General features: G+C 40.8%; 1 protein-coding gene across 1 annotated transcript in view; it reads right to left on the reverse strand.

Moving 5' to 3' along the window:
• Positions 1-472: 472 nt before the first annotated feature.
• The window catches only part of zcchc2 (zinc finger, CCHC domain containing 2), a 29,693-nt gene continuing 4,354 nt past the window's right edge, over positions 473-25,811 (reverse strand). The window contains exons 2-14 of the mRNA XM_073488175.1: positions 24,490-24,607; positions 22,790-22,860; positions 20,102-20,173; positions 18,663-18,763; positions 14,238-14,341; positions 12,760-12,822; positions 11,919-11,979; positions 11,266-11,386; positions 9,469-9,536; positions 9,091-9,167; positions 8,462-8,578; positions 6,710-8,365; positions 473-4,606 (exon numbers count right to left, since the gene is read on the reverse strand). Of these exons, the coding sequence (XP_073344276.1) occupies positions 4,545-4,606; positions 6,710-8,365; positions 8,462-8,578; positions 9,091-9,167; positions 9,469-9,536; positions 11,266-11,386; positions 11,919-11,979; positions 12,760-12,822; positions 14,238-14,341; positions 18,663-18,763; positions 20,102-20,173; positions 22,790-22,860; positions 24,490-24,607 (2,691 nt within the window). The 3' untranslated portion in view covers positions 473-4,544. The remainder of the gene's footprint in view (positions 4,607-6,709; positions 8,366-8,461; positions 8,579-9,090; positions 9,168-9,468; positions 9,537-11,265; positions 11,387-11,918; positions 11,980-12,759; positions 12,823-14,237; positions 14,342-18,662; positions 18,764-20,101; positions 20,174-22,789; positions 22,861-24,489; positions 24,608-25,811) is intronic.

Here is a 25,811-nt window from a genome sequence, read left to right on the forward strand (position 1 = left end):
TCATCATTGGCTCAAATTACCATGTGGTTGCAACAGAGTGGTGATGTCCATCCACTTTTCTGCAGTGGATGATATTTACAGAATGATGATTTACACACCCATCAATATTTCTGCTAATGCAACTTTTAACTAGTTTCTTCTGCTTCTGTCTTCCTGCATTTCCCAAGTTGTACTGTGATCTTTTAGTTTTGGTTTTCATCCCCTACAGGCTGCAGGTGTGTTCATTCATTTAGTGCAGAATTAAAAAACAGATTTGAAAACAACTTTCTCATAAATATGTGACTAAATCGACATTATCAAATCCATTTACCAGGAAACTACTCTACAAGGCATCACTGTGTGTGTGTGGGTGATTATCCTGAGCACTGATCCTCAGTTACACTTCATATAAAACACAAGCAAAGCTTTTACAACTCAGGAAACATGACGAGCATCAGCTGCCCAACAATAAATCATATGATTCGAGACAAAGTCACTTATCATTTTTATATTTATTGCTTTTAATTACAGGAAAAACATCAACAATTTGCATAAAATCCAAATTCCACTCTAGAAATATATTTGACCTTTCCAGTACAGAGATATCAAAGAGTACAGTAAACATTACAACTGAGGGTGGCAGCAGAGTGACCCCTTGCAAATGTACAGTACAGCATTTTTCAAACCATTAAGGTTAACAAAACTACACTTGGGTTGTTTGGTGCATCCTCAGTATTTACACTGGACTTGCCTCTGAATCCAGTCTGACTGGTCCACATCTGCTCACTGCTTGTGATCATCGGATCCAGAACTCTCCAGGATCTCCAGATCCACTTCAAGTGTCAAATGAAAGGAGAGGTTGTTTCTGGGAAACAGTTTGGGGCATAGTCCGATCTGACAGCAGTGTGTTCGAGGGTGTGCATCCTTTACAGATTTACATCAAATATCACAAAGTCTCCACGACTGACATCTCCTGACAGACACTTCAAAAGTGCAATATGTAAAATTTGTTTCAAACATTCAAAATTTAACTCAAGTTATCAACAGAATGTGAAGAAATAACAGTTTTGACATTATGTAAAAACACATTTATGTACTGTGTTGCAGAGATATTTATGGAAGTTAGCATGCTAACCAGCTAGCCCACTGGGTGACTGCCAAGCCCAGTTCTGTGCCCTCTCACCCAGCTCTGGTCCCAGGCAGAGTCATGTAGGTATCGCTAACTGCATGGCTAACTGAGCGAGCCAGCACAGTCAGCTACAGTTAGCGGTCACTCTGTTTGTTGGAAGTATAAATCAGACAGGTGGCCAATTCTTACATATTGCAGCTTTTTAAGCATTCAGGAAAACAAGTGTGTATGCATAGATTTTAATTGAACTAATGCACTGACAGTAGGCTGAGCAGTAAGGGCAGGCAAAACAACACAAACAAGCAGAGCGTCAACAGCCCTGAAGACAAGCACAGAGCAGCCTGAGACACACACACACACACACGCACACACACACACACTCCCCCCTCACCAGCAACAACACAGCTGGACAAAATGATGCTGAGGGAAGAATAAAACCCCACGGTAATAAGGAGGAACTTGAATAACATAAAACAAATGAGAGCCTCACTGAGGAGACATGGCGTCCTCCAGGTTGCCAGAAAATCTGATGGCTTCAAACAAATAAATGTTACATATTTTTGTCATCTTCAGAGGGAGACGGGACAGAAAACACCCACAGATGCTCAGATCTAACAACAGGCCTGTTGTTCACTGTTATCCTCACTGTTAACTCCTTGTACACTTTCTCATATGGAACCCCAATGTGGCCAATACTAAATAAATAAACATGTATTGTGAAATGAACATATGAAGAAAATAAACAGTGTAAAACATAAACCAAACATTTCCTTATTATCTGTTATTGTCATAATTTCACTTTTCATGACAGCGGCCTCTCAGCTGATCTCAAGCCACTCGTAAAACAGCAAGCTCGAGACGTGCTACCATATTTAGCACCTGTTAGCAAGACAATGTCAAAGTCATTCTGATTCAGCAACAGACCTGCTGCTATAAATAAACAGTAATGAAATCTGTAACTTAGCTCAACATGGCTGCTCATGATACCAACCCCAGCTGGCTTGTAAACTTGTATTATTACTCAGCATCAGAGCCAGTGTTAGCTAGCTCCTGTTAGCAAGAGCAGCCACAGAGAAAGACTGCCTTTCTACTTGTAGAGTTGTGTCCAACATATTTAATTTGAAAACATTACTGACATAACTTAGAATTAATCAGCTGGTGTTAGCTACAGCCATTAACAGTGTCATTGCTTTAATGCTAAACCAAGCTTGCAATTCTACTTAGCTAGTTAACCAGCTAAGCTCGGAAGGAAGGATGTGCAGCCTTGTTAAACTATATAAAAAAGGACAATCTAGTCTCTGTCTGTGTTCTGTATTTATTAGTAGCAACAGCTAGTCGGTGGATTCAGTTAGGTTTGTCCTGCAGTTGTCAAGCTAAGAGGCTAGCTGGCTAAATCTAGAGGCAGTTGTTGAGTTTGCTAGCTTATAAGGGAGGGTGTGTGTGATATGCTGAAAGGTGAGAGTTCAAACACCGCTGTCATGACACTAGGAAACATTAACTATATAACTGAAACTAATGATGACATAACATTTCACAATAATACATTTTACTATTATTATTATTTAATACTGTACACTTGGGCCTCCATATTCTCACACATTGCCGCATTTCCCAAAATACTTTTTAGAGCCCTCAAAGAATGTTAATGAACTTGTTTAGGCATTCAGATCGTTTAGCTAATTGCTGTTTTGTAAGTATTAAACAGAGGGACATCATTTCAGAAGATAAAGTCACGTTTGTCAGACGTTTTTCTGCAAAAAAAAAATCTTTCAGATTTATTTCCTCAATTATCAACAGTAGAAAGTCAGTTATTTCCCTCCTGTGTTTCAACTTCAGTACACATTCTGCTCTCTTATAGGCTTCAAACGGAACCAGCTGTGAACAATTAACTCTTTAAGAGGTGATCTGACACAAAAACAGCCGTCAGATAGAACAAACACATTGCATTATTCTAACAAGAGTGCAGGAAAGAACGGTCTTGATGACTCAGTCTATATAATGTGAGGATTGATGTACATTTTGTTTCTATTTGTCAAATCTATGACAAATGAATCCAGAATAGTTTGAAGCTGGCTGCACCTTCGTAGTATTGTATCTGGTACACTGAGGACAGCGACAGCTGACATTTCTGTACTTAATTGTTCTACATTAGAAAAAAAGAAACAAGCTTGACAGTGTAGATCACCAACAAGCAGTCAACGATACCAATCTATATATTCTTAAAGCGTCAGTGTGGTTCAAACAGGGAGCTTGTTGTAGTGTTGACAATCATTGTTGGTATGACAGGACGCTAATGTAGTGTCATTCCACTGCAACTGACTATATAACCTACTATTCTAGAGCACTGAACTACCTGTAGTGTTAATTCAATTTGGGATGTTGGGGGTTCTGGAGATGCTGGATGAGTTGTATGGAGCCATTTTAGCCCTCATGTACTTCAGCTGAATGAGAATAAGAGAATGCTGCGACACTGTTTCAGTGTGAAGCTCCAGAAATGTTACCATGAAACTTCACCTGACTTTCCACCCAACTCATCAGGGAGAGTAAAAAATGACTGAGTTTTCATATATATGTATATATATATATATATATATATATATATACACATTTTAAAAGTAATCAAGATGTTGAAGTTACCGATTACTTCAAGTGTATTTTCAAGTTTGATAATGGAAAGAATAACTCCTGTTGTAGTGCACCTGTTCCTTCCTTTCTCTAGTTCATTTCACCAAGTAAAACAATCTTAAAATTTGAGAAAATAACAGACAAAGCAGCAATTACCTTCCATCTAAACATACAGTATATCAAGTGGCAAAAATGCATGAGACCAATAGACTCTGATACAGTCCGATGCCTTAAACAAGGTGTACATTCAAAAACCTTACAGCAAAATTAAAAATGAAAACAAACCTAAAAACAATTTTGCTTACATTACTTTTTTGATTCTTATTTTAATCTTTGAAAACTGCTGTACAGTTCTGTCTGACAATAAAATCCTAGTTGAACAGTAATGAGGAAAAAGCATAAATACGCTATTTTAGAAATAAGTGTATAAGAACCTCTTCAGTCTCCACTTTCATGTAAAAACAAAAAAAAAAATCCCCAAAATCTCTGAACATCCTAATAATTAAGTAATAAGTTAATCATTTCCAACCCTCAGTGCAAAAATATCAAAAACAAACTGAAAGGGAAGGGACCGGGAGTCACGTGGACTGTTGGTGTGCACCAGACAGTCAATCATCTCCATGGTAACAAGATTTTCTCAGGCACAAGTACTTCGGCTTCATCCACTGAGCCCTTGGCAGGTCGCTCTCTCTTTTTTTAAATGCTTTTCTGAAGCTTCAGTGCGCTGCTCACACACAGCGCTGTGGAAGAACAGAGGGCCGTCACTGTGGAAACCAGACCGGCGGAACTCCTCTTCATCTTTTCTTCCTCTTCAGTCGGCATTGTCAAGTGCTTCTGAAATGTGGGAGGCTGCGTACTTTAACCGGAAGCCACCTGCAAACACACACGAGACCACATGCACACGTACAGAGATGCATCCAAACACACACACGATACACGATCAGTGGACAGGTGAAAAATAACAGTGAACATCACTAAGTGGGGGCTCTCAGTGTTTTGTTCAGCTGCTCAGCCTGTTCATGTACACTGTACACTGTTAGGTTCTTAATCTAACTCAAAGCACTTCCCTGGCAGTCACTGGTTTGTTATGACAGAAGTCTAACTGCAGATTTTTCAATGAACATCATGTCCGCCATCATTAACAAAGCAGCATCAGTTTAGACCAACAGGTAAGGCAAAGTTCAAAACTGTCATTCACTGTGTGGCAGACATGCTTCCCGTGGAAAAGCTCAGGGCCCAGACACAACAATCAGACACGGACGCTGACCGCTGTGTCGGCCAAAAAGCTGCACTTCAACACAACACAAAGTCTACAGCCATCAGCCGACCTGACTGTACGGTCTGTGTTCTGTATCTGTATTAAAACAGGGGAAACACAACGACTCTAAACTGTGGATGTACATAAAGAAGTGTTTTAACACCCCTCTCGCTAATATGGACACTTCTAATGAAGAATATTTCTGATAAAAATTTGCAAATGGCCCTGGTGGAGAGGCAGAGATGAAAAATAAGGAGCGACAGCACTAAATGGTTGAATCACGGATACTACAGCGGCTTTTGTTATTTCTCTTGTCGTGCACTGATTGGCCTCGCTGAACAGCCAGATTTATTTCTCCAACAGACAGGCTCAGACACTGATTCAATGTGCGAAAAGCTGCAGACAGGAGCCCAAGACCAGAGACACTCACCAACAGTCCCAGCACTGGCTGTCAGTCTGGTGCGTCAGGGTGCTTAGGGCAGCAGCTTTGTGTGAGTAGTCCAACATTGTTTTCAAGCACTGCTGCAACTTGTCGTCAATGGCCTGACTACAACATTACAAAAAACATATTTGCTGTGGGTATGTTCAGACCTTCAGCCTCAAGGGGCAGTAATGAACCCATTCAATGAGGCAAAGAAGACGCTGGAGTACAGGCAGGTAAGATTAACTCTTTGTATGAACACATGTTCTCATACAACGTGCTTAGTTATTTATAAGAGAAATTATTTCAAGGATGAAGACTAGTTTGGTTTGGTAAATGCACATCTGGGTAACTTCTCCAGCTCTGACAAAGTGCAGCACACAGCCACTTACTGTTTCTATAGGAAGCCTCTGAGACTGTCCCAAACCAGGCTCAACAATATACATGAAGAGTTTGTACTGTTTAGAGTTGAACTGTTGCACTTGTTTTCTGTTGTAGAGCTTTGTAAAAACCCCAGAAACACAAAACTGTCGGCAGCACCAGTATTTAACTATTTAACCAAAACTTGAATAGCATGAAGGACAGTGTCTGCGTCTGCTGATCCGCTCTGGGTGCTGCAGGTTGGCAGGGGTAACAGCCAATGACCTGCCAAAAACTGAACAGCTCCCACATATGGAAGATTTGCAGCCTGATAATTGTAAATGAGTGAGCTCATTAGTCTATCAATGAGTTCCATGAAGTGCGTCATGTTAAAGTTCAGCCAGGGGCCTGAAATGCATGTTTTCCTAAAATGCCTAGAAAGACAGTGGTGACCATGTTCTGTATCTATAGAGGTCACACCTCCTGCCTGTAGCTGTTAGTGCGGTTTGGTTAGTTTCACTCTGGCGTGGTACTCTTGGGATAACCAATCACAGAGGAGTTTGATGGCAGAGATGTAGCCAGAACAAATTCTTGTCAACGACAGCTCTGAATGACAAACTTGTCTGCTTGCCGCCATGTTTTTCCTTCTCTGGCATTCATACCAGGTAGGAACAAGAACCTTGTGCCACATTCCTTCTATCCTGCAATACAGGTGTCACAGAGGGTACCTGCCATTTTTAGGATTTTAGTGCTTTAAATTGGTGCGATTTGATTGTTTCAGTGGCACCCCTTCTCTTCTGGCCAGATAAACCAAACTGAAGGAGATATGTCAGGATAGTTTAACCTAAAAGGCTCAAAAGATACTTGGTGAGAATGGACTCTGGGGAGGGAAACTACAGGCTCTTCTGTTTCTCTCTGTTCCGTGTAGCTGCTCTACCTTGCTGCGTGGAGTCTATGGAGGGCTGGTTGCAGTCCTGAGCGTAGTGGCCGCTCACACCACAGTTATAACAGGACACGTTGCCGTTCTTCTTGTTGACTCCACCTCCTCCCAGTGTAGCAGTGGGCAGCATACCCAGGGGGTTTGGGTACACGTGCTGGTAGACACGCTGGCAGAACGACGCAGCCGGCGCCATCTGCTGCTGGAGGTTGTAGTTTGCAGCTGCGACAGCTGCCACGGCCGCAGCCTGGCTGCTGAGCATATGTGATGGCACGTCCGCATGGCTGTGAGAGTGAGTGTGGAGGGTGCCGTAGGGGGGCGGGTGTGCGGGAGGTGGAGCGGTGGGGAAGAAGGGGGACAAGGTGGCAGCACCGTTGGCCTGGTGTGGAGGCTGAGCCTGGGTGAGGTAACTGTTACTGCACAGGTTCGTGAGATGGAAGAGAGGCTGAGGAACGCTGAACACCTGCCGTGCTGCTGCCATCTGGTGGGCGGGGAAGAATAAAGGCGCCTGGCAGCCGGAGGCACCACTCACACTGTTGTTGTTACTGACGCTGACCCGGCCGCCGCAGTTGTTGTGACAGCCACAGGTCCCACAGCCCATGGGTTGCTGCTGTGGTTGCTGCTGCGGTGGTGGTGGTGTTGGCTGCTGGGGGGGCAACTGTTGCTGCTGGGTATGCTGAAGGTTGCCAGGTGACACAGGGGCACTTCCGCAGGAAGCACTGCTGTTGCTGTACGACGTGCAGTCGCTGTGTGCTGTGCTGTGAGTAAGCGCTGGGCTGGGGCTGGGAGCAGGTCCAGGGGTGTGGGTGGGCACAGCTGGAGGAACAGCTGCCTGTACATGACCAGGAGATGGAGCTATTCCAGTGGCTGCAGGTGCTCCTACAGTAGGCATGACAGAGGTGGGGACAGGGGGCAGAGTGTAGGGAGAAGGCAGGCCAGACGGTAAATTTAATCCGGGGTGCTTGGCATGTGGAGTCTCCACATGTGGCAGAGAGGAGGCCAGGACTGAGCTGACACCGGCCGGGTCTTGGCAGGGCAGAGACTGCTGAAGAGGAGCAGGGAAGGATGTAGGGCCAGGAGACATGACACTGATGGCTCTGACAGGAACCTGGTGTGGAGCCAGCAGGCCAGCAGGAGTAGAACCACTCCCTGGAGCTCCATCAGTGCCACCCTGGCTGTGAGGCAAAGCTGTTTTGAACCTCTGAACCATGGGCTGCACAGCGGGACTTCCTGAAGGGTGGAGGCCAAGAGGTGGAATCCCAAACGTTGGGAGCATGTCCCTCTTCTCTGGGTCACCCACAATTCCAGGTCCTGGGACTGCTGAAGGCACTAGGGGCATCTGCATCATCAATGTCCCAGACGAGGGCTTCACATCGGGGACGATGCTTTGGCTGGGAGGAGGGGCCAGTGGAAGAGAAGAGTCAGCGGCCCCGTTTGGGAGCACATGAGGCAGAGGATGCATGAAGGTGGAGAGGGGCAGAGGGGGGAAATCTGTGCTGGTCTCTGTGCAGAGCGGCTCCATCTGGGCCCGATGGTTCTTGGAAGACAAAGGATGGCTGCAGGAGACGTCCCCTGTGGCAGCTGGATCAGTCTGGTGGGTGAAGAACATGTCAGGGCCCCGACCTTTGCTGGAGTCATCCGAGTGGCTGTCTGTATCTAAGAGAGAGACAACATTAGATTAGCAAAGGTGTGTGTGTGTGTGTGTGTGTGTGTGTGTGTGTGTGTGCGTGAGTGCGTGCGTGCGTGTTTTACCTTTGTTGTTGTCGTCCTCGCTGTCCATGCTCTCTGGTCCTCTGTGTTGAGGGCTGGATGGAGAGCTGTAGCCTTCGGACGAGGTTTCACCAAAGGTATCTGGACCAGAACCTCCGTCTGCAACAACATGTGTGTGTTCAACTACAGAGGAGCCACCAACCATCAGGCTACAGAGGATGTTCCCGTTTAAGCAGAAACTGGAACTGGGTGTTACTGGGTGGCTCTAAAAGATGAATGTCAGTTATGTGACATATAAAATTTAGATTTCATCAATCTTATTATGATTCTATTTGGTGGGTCTTGTCTGAGTTTTAGGGGGAGTGAACATGAGCCTGTTTCGCTAACATCACAAGATCCCCCATTTGTTAAAGGATAGGTTTACCAAAAGTAAACATTCAGTCATATCTATTTACCCTCTATTCTAATCCAAGTCTCCAGAAGCCAAAAGGTTGAGCCCCAAATTGATTTGAAAAGACCCTTATTTAAGCAGAAATCTCCACTGTGGTCGCTAAGCTAAAAGTGTTCGCATGCTTTTGGAGGTAATTTTTTTTATAGTAATATATTCCATGCAACTTCTATTACAGGAGACAGTTTCATGCCATCATCCAACCAGCCATCCACACACTCACCTTTCCTCTGAGGTGACAGAGCTGGTACCAACCTCCCATTGGCTACAAAGGCAGCAGTCCTCCCTTTCCCCTTGTCCCTGAAAAGAGAGAGTTATGTCATCAGAGAAACGCAGCAACAAGGGATATAATTGTGGTCTGTGATGAGGAGTCAGAGGCAGACTATATAGACTGATAGGCATCTGACAAAGCACTACTATAAGTATCTTAATGTCAGTAACACTACACACTGTCATAAACAGATCACAGACAAACATGTTTGACTGTGACTTTCAAAAATCCACTAATGACTTTAATCTTCCATCTTCCTATCTTTTCATCTTACTCAACAGTCTTAGCCTGTAACATTGATATCTGCAGAGTTACCATAACATGACCGACCTGTCTGTGGGAAGGCCTCTGCTCTTTGTTTTAGTGGCTGGATGGTTTCTCTTCTCAGTGTCCGGGTGCTGTGAGGACAACAGTCAGTCAGAACAGCTTCACAAGTTTGAAACAAAACCTTTAACACAGCATCACAGAGCATTCCTGGGGTGCTTTTTGCCACCATTATTGCATTTTTGGTGATGTAATTTTGTTTTACAACGTACCACTGCCCAATGTGGTCAAAGCTACAGATCATACCGTTAAAGAGACACTACTAACGACAAAATGACTTACATATACAGTAGTTACAACACATGGACAAAAGGAGGAAGTTTTGAGGCTGGTGTCGATATCAATGTTATTGGATGATTTTCTTACATTCACAGAATATACCATAAACTTTTTTTTTTGCAATGATCGCTCAAATATGGTTTCATAAACTTCATAAAAAAATTAAGAAATTAATGTCCAAAATGACACAGTGCACCATAGGTCAAATAACTGTCCCCTTCCACCTTCTACAGAAAACGTTCTTTGAGAAAATGTGAGATTCACTCAGGGTGTAAGGAATAAGGAAGCCGTCACCGAAAAAAATAAAAATTAAATTAATGGAACATGTAATAAATTCAGTGGATAACATGTTATTTGCCAGAGTGATTTACATTTACAAAACTAAATGGACAAAATCATGACATTTGGAACAATAAACAAAAGTGGTGGAGTCTCGTCCAGCAGCAGAGAGGGAGAGAGAGACAGACAGAGAGAGAGAGAGAGAGAGAGATACAGAGCTAAAGAGAGAGAGAGAGCTAGAGAAAGAGAGACAGAGCTAGAGAGAGAGAGAGAGAGAGCTAGAGAAAGAGAGAGAGAGACAGAGCTAGAGAGAGAGACGGAGAGAGAGCTAGAGAGAGAGAGGATGTGCTTTGTCAGCAAAGTGCTCTCACTCTCTCCCCCACACACACATAGTCTTGACCTATATCAGTGAGATTAGCAGTGAGTACCCCTGTTCACGTGGCAGTGTGTGACACAACCAACCACGTACAAACACACACGCACACACACACTCAGCTGTATCATTCATACAAAGGAGTAGCATGTAACTACCAGCTCTAATGATTAACTGGTGTTCATGGAATTGTCCTCAACTGTGACCTGCGCTGTGCTGAGGTTTACAGTCGAGTTAATCATTTGACCAACACTGCTCAATACCCCTGCTGACATCTTAACCTAGCAAGTCAACACACCCACAAACAACCATCACCTAAATGATTCACAATTAGTTTTTAAGTCAGGTAAGCGTGTTCCTTGTTATTAGTAAGTCATTAGTCATTTATACATGCAAACCATTCTGAACTCTTGTAGACAGGATTCCTTCTCTATGTGCCAGAGCCAAGAGAACACCTGGACAGTATGACCAACAGATTTTCTTATCAGTCACTTTTCAGTGATTTTTGCCTTTTAATATATATAATAATATACTATCACAGTTTGAAGTAGATGTTTCACTCATCTTCAAACAAAACAAGTATGATAAAGAAATGGGCTTCCTACTGGAAATTATAAAAGGACAGTACACATCCAAACACTTTTAGATTATTATGAAAAGAATCTGTGCACAGAGCATGTTAATGTTTGTGTAATACACTGAAATGATCAACTATGTATTTCATTGGTGTGTAGAAGTACTGCCGCTGAAGAGAATGAACCTGTTTTTCAGCAAATATTTTAAAATGAGAGACGGAAACTAAGTTTAGAGTTTAAGAAGCAGTAAAAAAGATATCTGGCCTTCAGAAGAATCCCACAGCTCTCAAACCTCACCTGCTCAACCTCCTGGCTGCTCCTCAGCGTGCAGCTCTTCCTCCTCTCTGCTGGACCATTTAGCTCTGCAGCATGGCCACCTCTCCGACTATCACCCTGGGAGCCCTTGGCACTAGAGAGACTGGTGGAGAATAGAAGAATATAAGTGTTGTCCATTTAAGTGTGTATCTGATCATAAAATTATTATAAAAATTCCATTTTTTTTCGATGCAAGAAGTCTTGTTGGTGATGTTTTCTATAATATAGAGTAGTATTACTAGGGACGTTCCAAATGTCTAATCTACCAATGTTTAAGTGGAAGTATGAACCAAAAGTAAGAAAACACAAGAAAAGAAAATGCATTTTAATATATCCAGCTAGTCCAACATATTGCATATATTACAATAGCCATTTGAAACCGTTCACATTCAATCCAATCACATTCAGCCAATCACATTCCTAAACAACCAAATCCTATTTTAAATGCTTGTGGAATGTGTGACCCTTTGAGCCTTACATTATGATTATTACACATTATCCTACAAAACATGACAACAATATGACAAGTGGCAGCAGTTAACCAGTGTTCTTATAATAGTAACCAATGTTTTTTTTTTTTTATATAATATTTTGTACATTTCTGAGGCACAGATCAAACCAGACGATATACTTACCCTTGACATGGACTCTTGGTCCCGTGCTTTTTCTTGTGTCCCTGAACATACGACTCTAAATCTGAAAGAGAGATCAACAACATTCTAAATTATACCTATGATAATATTCAATTATTCTATTGTTACAGCTGCTGCCAGAGCACTTTTATTCTGGAAGTAATGATTTGGGTTAAACTGCTTGGACCCCTTACTAAATATAATACATATATGTAAAGCATCGCTGAAACAACAGCCAGACACTAAATAAGCCTCTAATCATTACCAGATTCTTACTGTTAAGTTCAGTGTTAATTAGTTTTAATGGGGCCATGCTGGCAGAATTTTATTATTTAGCCTTCCTTCTTTCTATCTCACTGTACCAAGTGCTGTCACTCTGCTTACACATAAAAAAAAGATTTTTACATTGCACGGTTTCTTCAACTTTAAAGGGACAGTATAACATCAGTAAGTACAACATCAATCCAACACACACAAGGTCTTGACAATTGTGGTGAAAATGCAGGTCAGAGCTTTGGTTAGTGTTGCTCGAGCTGAACTTGGTCCAGCTCACGATGAGGCAAATGTAGCCGTGAAGTATGAGGATTTTGGCTCAGCCTTTCCAAACGACCTCCAAAAATAAACGCTAGTTAACTTTTCATGTTTACTATGCAGCTCAGGCTATGACTGCAGCCCTGGTTAGTGGGCCGTTCCTTTGCTTTGTCCGTATGCACAATCAGGCCTCATTCACTGATTATACATGCTCTTGTGCATGTCTTTTGTCCTCTGCTCTCTCCCTGCCGACTACTCTCCACAGAGAAAAACACAAAAGCCATCACTGTGGAATCATTTCACTTCCTCTCACCTTCCTCCTGACTGGAGGCATCAGAGCAGTCTCCCTGGTAGGCCTTACCCAGTTGGCAGTTGCCTGTAAAGAACAAGATAACTTTGTTACTGGAGACCGTAATCCCATTTTGGACCGTGGCTCTCCGAAGTGTGTTGCTGTGACATTTATGTCAATGTGTCATGTATGAAAATAAAAAGAAGGCACACCAGATGTTTCATGGTGATGTCCGGCCCACTACCTAGTAACACTGCCATGTGTTCTGGCTTTGACCAACTGTGTCTGTTTTTGGGCCAGCCATCCCCTATCTGTTATCCAGGCCCCGTACAGTCCCATCAAATAAAATGTAGGCTAATTATATTCCTTGAATGTTGATGATTCATCTGTTTATAATTATTATTACTATTATGATTTTTACACTTGCTATTATTTATATTATTTGTCATCCTGCATTTATTTTTCGTATCAATTACATATTTTTTTTATCTGTTTATATATCATTATATTTATTATATTGTTATTATGTTGTGTCATATCATTAGAAAGCATTAAAAAGCCTATCAGTGAATACCAAATAACAGATTTGTATTTACTGGACAGGAATGACTTGTTGTTATGTTCATAAGTTCCATTCATAGATTTAGATTTTCCCCTTAATTCAATTAACACATTTGTTTGAGTTTGAGTTTCACATTTCATGTTTCCCTGGTCTTATTTCCATTACCATTTACAATTTCATTTTTATTTCAGCTTTTGCATTTTAAATGTAACTTTTTCCATGTACTTCTTTGTTTTAAGTTTATTAAATACCTGATCATTTCTAGATCAATTATAATTTTTTTTAATTGTATTTATTTTACTTTTAGTTTTATATTTGGACTTGAATTTTAATAATGGCCAAATATATCTGAGGATGCTCAGAGCGCTCTGGAACAGTGAAATTCTAAACAACCATCTGAGTTGGAAACGAGAGATAAACTACGAGCTTGGCAGTCTGGGCATTTCTCCACCTGTATGCAAGTGAAGCACCTTCACTGGATCTTTAGAAAGATTTATCATGTTTCCACCTGCAGAAGAGTTGTTGCACTTGTGACAATGAGCATGATCCGTGTCAGCTTTAGTGAAGTTTGAGCGCACTGTCATCAGAGCAGGTCTGTGTGTGTGTTTGTGGTGTGTGTGTGTGTGTGTGTGCAGGCTGAGACAGCTACCCTGCCCCTCGCACAGTGCACTGATGCCAGCATCATGAGGAGGAGAGATCTCTCTTTGGCAGTAAAAGTAGCAACAGCAAATACTGCAGCACCCAATACAAACATTGAAAAGATGTTTTCAAAATCTGTAAAAATGTTTTCATGTAGGTGCAAGTTTCAACTCGTCTTGGCGCGAATTTCTGGTGTAAACTCACAAACGCCCCCCCAAGAACACCCCAATGCCCCCCTGTCAAAAGTTTTGCTTCCAAATCTTATGATTACAACTTTATGGACATTCAGTGCGATACTTACATCTGCAGCAAGTAGGTTTTGTTGAGTAACTGGAGTCGCAATTGAAGAAGCTGCAGACCTTTCTGGTCTGTCTGAAGACTGGAGGAGCAGACAGGAACCTTTCCCTAAAGGTGGTTAGAGGTAAGACACAGAGATTGAGAATAAGGAAAACCTGACTGTTAGGGTGCTTCTCTTAGCAGGAAGAATACATGAGGTAGCAGAATGACTACAATACATTTGTGGTAAGCAGCTGAGTAAAACTTAGACACTTCTACACACATAAATGTCATTTACACTGGAGATGCTGAGGACACAACTTATTATTGAAAAAATGACTAACTCTGCCCCCGTCATGCATGTTTTTACAGTATTGGGCTTTGTGTGACTACTGATGATCAAACCACAACAACACACTTGTCCTGAACATACAAATTAGTGCTTCATAAAAAAACAATCTGTAGACCTCTCACGCAACGCCCATACGCTGTACGTTACTCAACACAGTGCAGTAAAAAGGGGCACTATGTAGTTTTGGAGAAGAAATTCAAACTCAGAATTGTATAATTTACTGAATAAACAAGCTGTTCTCAGAGGAAAATAAGGTCCCAGAACAGTGTTTGAAGCTAGAAAGGTGGCAGGGTCCGCCACATATAAACACAGTAAACAGTATGAAATTGTGTTGTCCTTTAAGGTCAGTTTGTTTTTTCAGTTTATTTAGTCATGAAAACAAAGAGAGTTTGTTGATTTAGTTTGTTTAGGCAGAAAAAAAAAAATCAGCCAATGATGATATTTTTTTTAATTTATTATAAAAGTTATGTTGAAGAAATGTTTATGAGAAGAGATTCTCATTCACATTTCTTCAACAAAACCTTTACAATAAATAAAACAAAAAGCTTTCCCTGGTAGTGCTTAAACCTACACCCATGAGAGGGAGACAGAAGACCAAGTGTCACACTTCCTTGCAATACAGCCCAGTTATAGACTGGACAAATGAAGAAAAGCTTCAAGTCAGGCAGTTAAGTTTCACTTTCCACAGTTTCACTTTGCAAAAAATGAAACTGATGGACACCATGGTGTGTGTGTGTGTGTGTGTGTGTTTGTGTGTGTGTGTCTGTGTGTTTGAAAAATCTATATAGCTTATTGTAGCTGTATCTGTAGCACTAAGAAGAGACATGAGGCAAAGATACTACACAGAGCCGGCCCGAGGCATAAGTGAACTAAGCGGCTGCTTGGGGCCCCCTGGCCACCAGGTGGCCCCCAATCAAGAAAAAAAATTAGATTTTTTTATTTATTTATTTTTTGCTTGTGTAGCCAGGTGAACAAGAGACCAAGACTGTTTTCAGACTGTTAAGACAGTGTTTTATTTTACTGTAGGGAATTATTACTGTGTTAGCAGTTTCTTTTTGTTTAGGTGACACTGTCACTTTAAGAGCGGCGCAGCAGTAGGTTGCGCGAGATCGCGGGAGATCATGGGTGATCACAGTGTTCCCGTGCAGAGTTAGTTACACGGAAGTAGCAGTAGTGGGAGTGAAAGACGGACTGCTGAGGTGTGTATTTTGATGTCGCGTGTGAAAAATATCCCCATAGATAAAGCACAAGAATAACTGTTTGCATAAACTGTGTCCATTTTTATGTGTTTGGTGAATTTAGAGGGGAGATAGAGTGCATTGAGGTCAAGGTGTGTGACTTGGCGCACAAGCTGCACACAGGAGTGCCAGTGAGTTTAAGACTATTCACAAAATGTGTTTTAAGCTCATGCAAGAATGTTTACTTGAAAATGTATTTTGTTCATTAGTGTAATTTACAGTATGTTTTCTGTGAACTAAAGAATATGCTGTAATGTGACTATGAGTTATGTGGCTGGGAAAATGTATGTATTTGTTTTTCTGTTTTTTATTTTATTTATTCAGAAAGAGCCACTACTGTTGTCTAGTCAAGTCTAGAGTCACTTTTAACTGGAGCAAATGTCTAGGACACAGAGATAAGCTTTTGAAGTTCATAAGCTAACTGAGGTTAACTGTCAGTGTGACGTACAGTGAGGAAAAATATTTTGTTTGTTTGATACTGATTACCTCAAATCCTCAAAATTGCAGTGTTAATGCGGTTTCTTTTATAAATTGCAGTCGGAGAATAAAAGACCCACAATAATTATTCTACTGTGTCCGGTCTCCTCATTTATGACCTGACCACACTTATTTACAACAAATGCAATCTCTGCTGTTGTATTTTGTTATTTTTCAATTCAAGTTCAGTAAACCACACTTTTTCATTTGTGATTTTAGTACCCTCTAAGGTTAAAAGGTGACTGATTTGGTGTAAATAACAACTACATTAATACAGGGGTCTACCAAGCCCAGGGGGCTAGAGGTGTAGAGGGGCCAGGAGCCCCAAAACATTTGTGGCATGTGAGCAAGGATGGATTACTGAATGAGCCTACCGGGCCCAAGAGGTCAAGGGGCCCTGAAGCCCAAGTCGTTGCGTGAAGTCACTACCCCAATAAGTCAAAAAGCAAAAGGCCATGAATCTGAACGAATTTAGGTATTGCCCTTCTCCAGCTGGCCATCCCAAAAATGCACCAGAGTACAGGAAATCACATCTACCAAATGCAGAATTTTCTGGGGGAGGGCCCCCAGACCCCACTTCCCCATTTGTACCCACTTTCATACAAATAAGGTAGGGGGGGTCGTTATGCATCTGTGCCCAGGAGGACAGTAGGTCATAATCCGTCACTGTATTAATACAACTTATAATGTAAAAATATAGTGTGACATTTATGTCAATAATTGTCAAGCACAGGTGACTCTGCGGTGGTGGGAGGGGGGCCCCAAATCAAATTCTGCTTAGGGCCCCCAAAAGGCTTGGGCCGGCACTGATACTACATGACAGGGGGGACATGCTGTTGTTCTGTCATAACTCTGTCAAATCGAAGCACACAGTCACGGTGCACATATTTTTAGATTTAGTATGACTCACACTCTCATTATCTATGTCAATATGTTCACAGCACATAAAACTTCCATAGATCTGTTTAGAAATCATCTAAGCACTTGCCTGAGAATCACTCTTTAGTATTAAACTAATCCAGTTATAGTGTTCTGTTTATTCATGGGTACACTGCAAACTGGATATGGTAATAGCTAAACTACATGCTTTAATGGCGGCAATTTGCCAACATGTAAACAAATATAGGCTAAAACACACTGCTCAAACTGTGGCCCACAGTGGAGTTCAGCCTGGGCCGCAGATCCGAGAGATTACTAACTGAGCCCGACCCGAACTTGACAGGCGTTCTGTTATTTTAAGTCCGAACCCAACTCAAGCCCGACACAGTTCAAGTAAGCAGAATGAATGTTTGCTGCCTGGAAAATAACAAATCGTCTATGTCTTATGTTCAAACAGTAGGTCCATCACTTATTATCAATTATCACTTATTTTTACACATTTTTTTTTTTTTTACAACCTACTTGTAAAAGCATTATGGGAACTCTAGTTCATAAACTAGAGGGATGATCCCCAAATAATGATGCAGTTGACCTGATTTAGTGGATGTGGGGGTTTCCCAGGGTCAGACTTGAAATGATTGCTCTTTATCAACACTCTTTTCTGACTCTCATCTTGTGTTTCTTGGCATTGCTATCATCATAAAAACACTCACTGGCTGCACTTCTTCAACCACGATAAGTTATGTCATGGGACAACCAATAGCTTATCCACATCAAGCACAATCTACAGTTGTTGTGGGGACTTGACTGCATGAATTTAGGTTCTTCCAGGTGGCAATAATGCCATTCGAATTCTTCGGACTGCTTCAAAGTGCCAGAAAGCACAAGTTTCAGTTGTCTCCTTAGTGAACTGTGGCACAGTATGGGGAAAGAATGTATTCCGGATCTATCACATACAGGAAATGACCCCCCCAAAAAGTAAAATGAGACAGATGTCGACTGAACTCAGAATAACAAAATGAAATGACCACAGTCAGACTGCGGTTTGACCTTGGTCAAAGCTGCAATTTGCAGCGTTTTCATGTGATCACACAAGTCCATCATGTTCTGCTGATGGAACTGAAATTAGATTTACAGCAGGATGACTGGCCACTGAATCTCACTAAAGGTAAGCGAAGGATAAATGCTTGAATGAATATATGAAAAAAAGAGTACTTAGAGTGTTTTCCCAAACTGACTGCCCCATCTTAGTCAGCCTGTTCAAAATGAATTCTTATACAGTTTCAGTTTAATTATGTTCACAATTCATTCAAAATAGCCCTGAAAATTCTTCATGTTATAGTCATTTAGAGAAATGCAAATTATCTCTAAACGCAAATAATCAGGCCAGATTCCTCATAATAAAGATTAATATTGATGAATTGGAAATGAATCATGGTATTAGACTTGCAATAACCCCATCAATTGACACGACAGGTCTTTATCTAGGCTAAATGTAAAGTACCTGAGGTTCTTCTCCACATCCCTGCTCTCACTGTGGTCCCCCTGGTTCAGAAGCCTCAGAATGCTCTTCTCAAAAGACTCAGTACACTGATCCTTAGGAAGCTGCATAGAAAAAGAGGGGAGGTCAAACAGGCAGGATACACTGAGAAACACCTTCATCATCATCATCATCATCGTCATCACCACCATCTGTCTTAACAAGTACAGTAGTAAGTTAGAGCTGAAATAATTTGTGTGTCACTCATTAAATCTCATATTAAGGGGATACCAAAACACCCCCAAAAATTGACCAATATCAAATGCGCGTAAATAAAGAAGGAATTTGGGTTGTGGTCTATTAAGTACGTTTTATTACTGGACACAGTGTTGGAGGCGGAGCCGCGTTCATTCCTCAGTGGAGTTTTGAAGCCAAAAAAGCTCAACTTCCCGGCTATGAAAATACCTGGTTCACTGACCGAGCCGGCTAACTTCCGGTTTATCACCCGGCTAACTTGATTGGGGATAAAATAATTTAACTGTGTGCCTCTTCTAGACTTTTCAAATGTTATTAGACCTAATGGCTCAAATTATGATAGTGAAAGGGTCATTTCGTGGGGGTCGTGACACACCTGTCTGTTTTACAGATGCTTCTTTTACAATGGGTCTATTGTTGTTTTCTCTTCTATTACAACTGTTTCCGGCACATTCATGACGTGAACATGGTGTAAGCGACGTACAACGTAAAGTTTCAGAAAGTTTTTAGATAAAAATCACAGCCTTTCCTGCGGGAAGTGGGAACTTCCCGCATAAATTTTACACCTAAAAGCTATTTTCCTCTGTTTATTATGCACGTAACTACAGTCATTGTGTAACTGGCTCGTATGTGACCTACACTCAACACTGTGCCTGAACGCATCCTGTTTAGACAGACGGAGCACTGGAGCTGCTGCTACCCTGCTAACATACTGCTCACACCACTCCTCCAGTGTAGACAGTGTTACTTTGACTTGGTTCTTGCTGAAGCTAAAAGGAGCTCTATGGCTAAATCTGGTAGCCGTTGTCGAGCTTGCTAACTTAAGAGAGGAAGGGAGTTTGTAACTGACTGAAAGTTGAGAGGGTGACAACACCACTGTCCCTGACATAAACACAGCCTTTTGAAAGGAGATTCAGAAATTATATCCAATAAAATAAAAACAAGATAAAATAACATTTCATAGTAATAAGTTGAGTTCTTTTATAATTTCTTACATTATTTCAAAACTTAGATCATGCTTATTTATATGTTTTCCAATTATCACAATTCATTTTTAATAATAAATTATTTAACAATTTTGTACTGCATATGTATCACAAAAGCAGCATAAATCTTGAATTCAAGTCCTAGTCTGAGTCATGACAAGCAACTGACTGGTTGGATGACCTGAAACTTTGGCAATTTTGTCATTACACAAGAGTGCTCACCTTAAGAAGGAAATTCTCTAGTTCCAGATGGGTTTTGGTCACACTACTAGAAGAAGAGTCCGACCACTTCACCTGAAACACAGCAGAGGACATTCTCCATCACTACACAGACTACAACAGTAAGACAGGAAATGGAGTCATGCTAGTGTTTCATGGTACAACAAAATACACATCCAAACAGGCATGATTACACCATATTGATTGAAGTGATCTACTTTTGGTGACTACTTGTTGAAAGGACAGACATTAGACAACTGACATAAAAACATCAAAATAACTCCAAATGACGATAAGTTTCATTCTATTGCAATGGCTCGGCTCAATCAACTCAAGCTATTTTTCTTTATCATAGTGATGCTGTGTACAACAGTGTGATATCATCTTCTTGTTTATCTTTTAAACTTTGTTTATTAGGCTTTCCAAAAGACTGTAATTAGTGACGGAAGAGTAATAGTTGTTTGTACAGATCACATAATCAGTCACAGTTAAGGTTGTTAAGTGACAACTTGAAAAATCAGACATGAAAGTTAAAAACTTAAAAAGGAAACAATGAGAAAAAGTAGAAAACACACACACACACACACATATGTGTGGTGCATACCAAAAACAATGAACAATAAGAAAAGACAAAAAAAACAAAAAAAAAAACCCAACAAAACTCATCAGACAATGGAACATCAACATATAAAAAGGACTTGCAGTGCCACATATATCCCTATCATTCTAAATACCACAAGGGAATTGAATCCTTTTGATAGATGTTATTAAATTTACTGAACCACTAATTGAAAGGCAAACCTTTTCCACCTTCCATCATTTCCCATCTTTTAATATCACCTCAGCTCGTTAGAACCCAGACTGACATGATACAAAAAAACAGTACCAGCTACCAGCTACCAGGTACTCTCCACAATTTTTACCAATGGAAAATGGTCCCATGCAGTAGAAATACAACAATTCCACTAACAAACCATGGTAAGCATTATGGGGAAAGATGATAGACAGAAGTAAGAGCAGGTCAACTCCCCACACTTGAAGTCATCCCTTCTCATCCCGCTCTATAATCATGTGTGACTTTAGTTACGCCCATTCAGAAGTCACTTGTATTAAAGTTATGCAATGGTTGAGATTCTAAAACTTGTACTTTACAGATAGATTTATACTTATTGGGCACTTTCTATCTGTGTACAAAGTAAGATTACAAAAGAAAAGAAAGAAAAAGAACCATTGGCATGTCAGGTCTGGATGTAAAGAAAATAGACACAGAAGGAAGTGATATCTTTTCTGAGCAGTATGAGCTCATGAGTTACTCAACACCATGAGTAACTGTGTGTGCCTTAGGAATACATTAATAAAGGGAAGAAACAGCACTGCTGGGTTATTCTTAAAACAAAGTCATCTGTGAATGGTGACGTAACATCAAATAGACACTGATGACAGTAAAATGTCACTACGACTGTGTATTCACTGTCTGATCCATTATGGCCCACCAATGTCAACGAGAAAGCTGACCGTACCACTCTGAGTCGATTTCTTCTACACTAATAAATAGCTTTACAATAAAATCGTTCTTGGTTGCATTTAAATTCTTCATTCTGATAGAAGCTATAGTCTAAGAATCAGCTGTGCAAACAGTCACATGCTATTACACAGCATGATGGAAATAGCACATGCCTATTTAGCAACTTGGTGCAGGATAAATACATGTGTGACAATGTATGTGTTGTCTTTGCGTGTGTCCATCAGTGGTTTGGTCCAGTATTAACAGATGGAGAGAGAGAACTGCTCACTGTTGTGAGTGCTTCTGGCTTGACTGTTGAAGCTCAGTCAAGCCAACGGGACTTGGTCTCTCTCTCCATCTGTCTTACTAAATTTTATTTCTGTAAATGAGCACAAATACTCCCATTTGTTACTGTGAATCCATGTTTGTAAACCATGTTTTTTGAAGGGACAAGCTCATTAGCAGTGATCAGATACCACTAGCTTGGCACTGAACTAGCTCATTATGGAAGTGAAGTCTGGGATTAATGCAATGGCCAACTGATATAAAAAACATTTTAATAAAATAAAACTGAGCCTGTAACAAATACACACACACAAACAAAACCTGCATTGTTTTTCTAGTGTAGCTTCTACAACATACGAGGCAACAGCCTTATTCAAATCCTGCTTGACCGCACCGTAACGTCACCGTGTTGGAGAAAAAAAGAACGCCTTACTTCCAGGCTGGCACGAATACAACCAGCACAATGCACCACAGGGAGACAGTGATGCCAAAGAACAGGAGTAGTACACACCTTTCAGAAAGCTTCATCATGCACAGAGTAGCAGGTGAAGGCTGCTAACTGATAACTGACCTGATTGTGATTCAGCGATGAGACAGCAACAACAGAAGCTGCTGTCTAACATATAACCAATCACAACTCTATTCAGACTGTAAAAACTAATCAACAGCATGTAAGTGTGTTTGTGTGTGTTTGTCCAGTAGGTTCACTAAAGAAAACACCAGACATAAGGACTGAGTACTGACAACCCTACTGAACTTATTATATAGAAACACAGAATCATGCTGAATGAAAAGTTACTCCAGACATCTTAACCTGCTGTCAGTGTGTTAGTTTGTGTGTGTATGTGTGTGTGTGTGTGTGTGTGTGTGCGTGTGTGTGCGCGTGTAGTGTTGTTACCTACCTCAAAGTTGTACTCCTTGTCTATTCTGGTCCGTGAGATGCCCCTGAGCACAATTCCCTCTATATGCACTGCTGTAACAACAGAGACCAGTAAGAAACTATCGTCAGTCCATCTCTCCAACAAGTTCAGCAGGACAAGAGTAAAAGCCGTTTCACACCAAGTGCAAATTTCCGTGCGGATTATTCGCAAAAAAAAAAAAAAATCCGGAACCACTTTGTTGTCTGCGGAATTCCATCTGCGAAACTACACGCTTGACCAATGAAATCGTTTGCTTTGTATGATGTCACTTCCTGCCTCATCATACAAAGCAAACGATTTTAGCTGATGAACGAAAGATTAATCATTCTGGTGTCCCAGCACCCTATTTAATAGACAAGAGTATGGATGATTATCTCAACACGGAGGGGAAAGACAACATTTGGCTTTCGATTGCTCAGAAGTTTGGCTACGGGGATTATGGTAAGTGCTGAAGCTGAACGTGTTATACTTGCAGTGAAGCTAGCTAGCCAGGATAGCAAAAATGCTAAAAACAAAATGTAGATGTCCTGCTATAATGATTAATTTGCTATTATCATTATTGCTATTGTTATTAGCCAGCTCTGTGGGTGCTGAGGAGCTTGAGCACTCGTTATATCCTCCCCGTCTCCAATATACAGATAATGAATCGCAACTTTTTTTTCATTTGGTGCGAAATTAGAACACAAGAATGCAAACATTGCACCGGACTCAGTGTGCATGCTTTACATGCGGAAAATTGCTGCACGGATATTCCACAAATCCGTGCCGCATTTTCGTATCGCACCGGTGTGAAACGGCTTTAACACAGCTAATATGACTTAGCAAATATTATCTTCACAAACACTTACTTGTGTGTGTCTCCTGAAAGCCTATATACTATTATACCACTAACCAATACTGTGGATTGATCTGTACTGTCTTTGTGTCCAGACCATTTTTCCACTTCTAAAGTTATTAAAAGGACAACCATCATAAAAAAGCATGAAAAAATGTGCCAGTGTGGGGCCACAGGAATGAGCCCTAGAACCCAGAAATAAGTTAGCATTATGCACTTCCTGTTCCCTCGTCTAAAAGTCAATGGGGTTTTTAAATGAGTTTTTAGTTAAATATCTGAAATAAGGTCTGTGGTTAAAACAAGCGGAAGAGGTTTTCACCAGTCATCAGTAAATACAGATGAGACTACAGAGGTTGTCATTAAACATCATCGTATCCAACTGTACTCACTACTCCATCTTTACAGGCCGAAACTAAACTATTCTAACTGTAACTTGTATCTGTATCAATTAATAGTCAAGTGTGTATAGTTTAGCTTTTTATTTCTAGCGATTTCATTAACACTTCAAAAATCAGTGTTCATCTGTGACGATTATCTTGCTGAACAAAACGTGTATTATTTTCTGCAATAATCAAAAAACTCCTTAAGATTTTTGTCAATCACGATGATGCTAACTTTCAGTCTAGCCTACAAAAATTCGTCATCCCTGCAGCACTCTATTAAATGATATATAATAAAAATGACACTACATGAATTCCAGCTAAAGTGAGAAATGTTTCTGTTTTATTGTAGAACCCTTTTAGTTTGGCATGTTTTTGCACCTTACACAGTATTTATTTAAGACCCTGTTTTACCTGCCGCAAGTGAATATGAGTATATGTGTAATGTGTTTGCTTTTTCCATTTACCTTCTCTTTGTGTAGCCCAGCGGCTGGAGCGTCGGCTCTGGCATGGAGGATGGGAGGCTGCAAAATCCCCAAAACCTGCTGGGGAAGGCAGGTAATCCGCCTTCTGACCCACCAGCTCCTGCAGACAAAAAATACACCAAGTTAGCCCGCTACAATCATGACAATAAATTACAGCATGTCCATAGGGTGTGTCACAGGTTTCATATTTAGCTCATTTCAAAATACACTGACACACATCCCTTTATGTTTTGCAGAATCATACTGGCAGTATCCAAGACATCATATTTAGGTTGAATTATGTGATGTTTCAAAAACAAAGACCTTGTTAGGTCAGTCTGCTTGGGCACAGTGCAATGTTACTCTCTTGTACATTTTTTGGTAATATCATTTAGTTCTGGCATACACAAGGAATATGATTAAAACAGCCCATAGTCATATTTATCTCTGATAAATTATAATCTTTACAATTATATCCACACAAAACCACTTTAAATGTTCAATATCTACAAACACTACACTATATAATAAAGGACACATGCAAAACAGCCGAGCTACACCATCCATGTTGGATTTCAAAAAGGCAGCTCAAGCATCCAAAACAGACATGATGTAACCACAAACAAACACCAATAACCACTGTTTGTTTCCAACTCTCCTCTCACTCACTGTTCTCTCCCTCTGTCTTTTACCACATTCAACAGTGCCACAGTCCAGAGACTAAAAATGGCATGTTTGATTTTATTAAGAGCAGTGCATCTTCAGACCAGGCCTGACTCACAATAGATTCATCTAGAACACAGCTGCCCCGTGGAGTGTTTTATAAACTGGATGTCTGCCTAAAGGTATGTTCACTGTGATAAGTCAGCATTAAATAACCAGGGTAAAAGTCAGACACCAAAGTTGACATTTTTAGTTCAATTAAAAAAAATTTAATCTGCGCATATTTTACAATTACTTCTCTGTGAGACTACAGATTGTGGTAATTTATAGCAGCAGGGGCAGACATATTTAGGAGGTTAACCAATAAGTTAGCATCGCCCTGGTTCCCTCGACAAAAAGCCTCTGGGATTTTCCTTTTGGATTTTTTGATTATTGCACAAAATAAGCTCCGTGGCAAACACAAGTTAAAGATATTGGCATGTTTTGTTCAGCAAGATAATCTTCACAGCTAAAAAGGTCAAGTTATGCAATAAACTACATCGCTGTTGTATGACTTCAACGTCACCACCACTAAGCTTCTAACTAAACAAACCTATAGAAACTTTACCAAAAACATCAATCTACAAGTGGGAAAGTTAGAGTTAGAATGTTAAAAGTTATTT

The sequence above is a fragment of the Pagrus major genome, chromosome 19, assembly GCF_040436345.1.
Source record: "Pagrus major chromosome 19, Pma_NU_1.0".
NCBI lineage: Eukaryota > Metazoa > Chordata > Actinopteri > Spariformes > Sparidae > Pagrus > Pagrus major.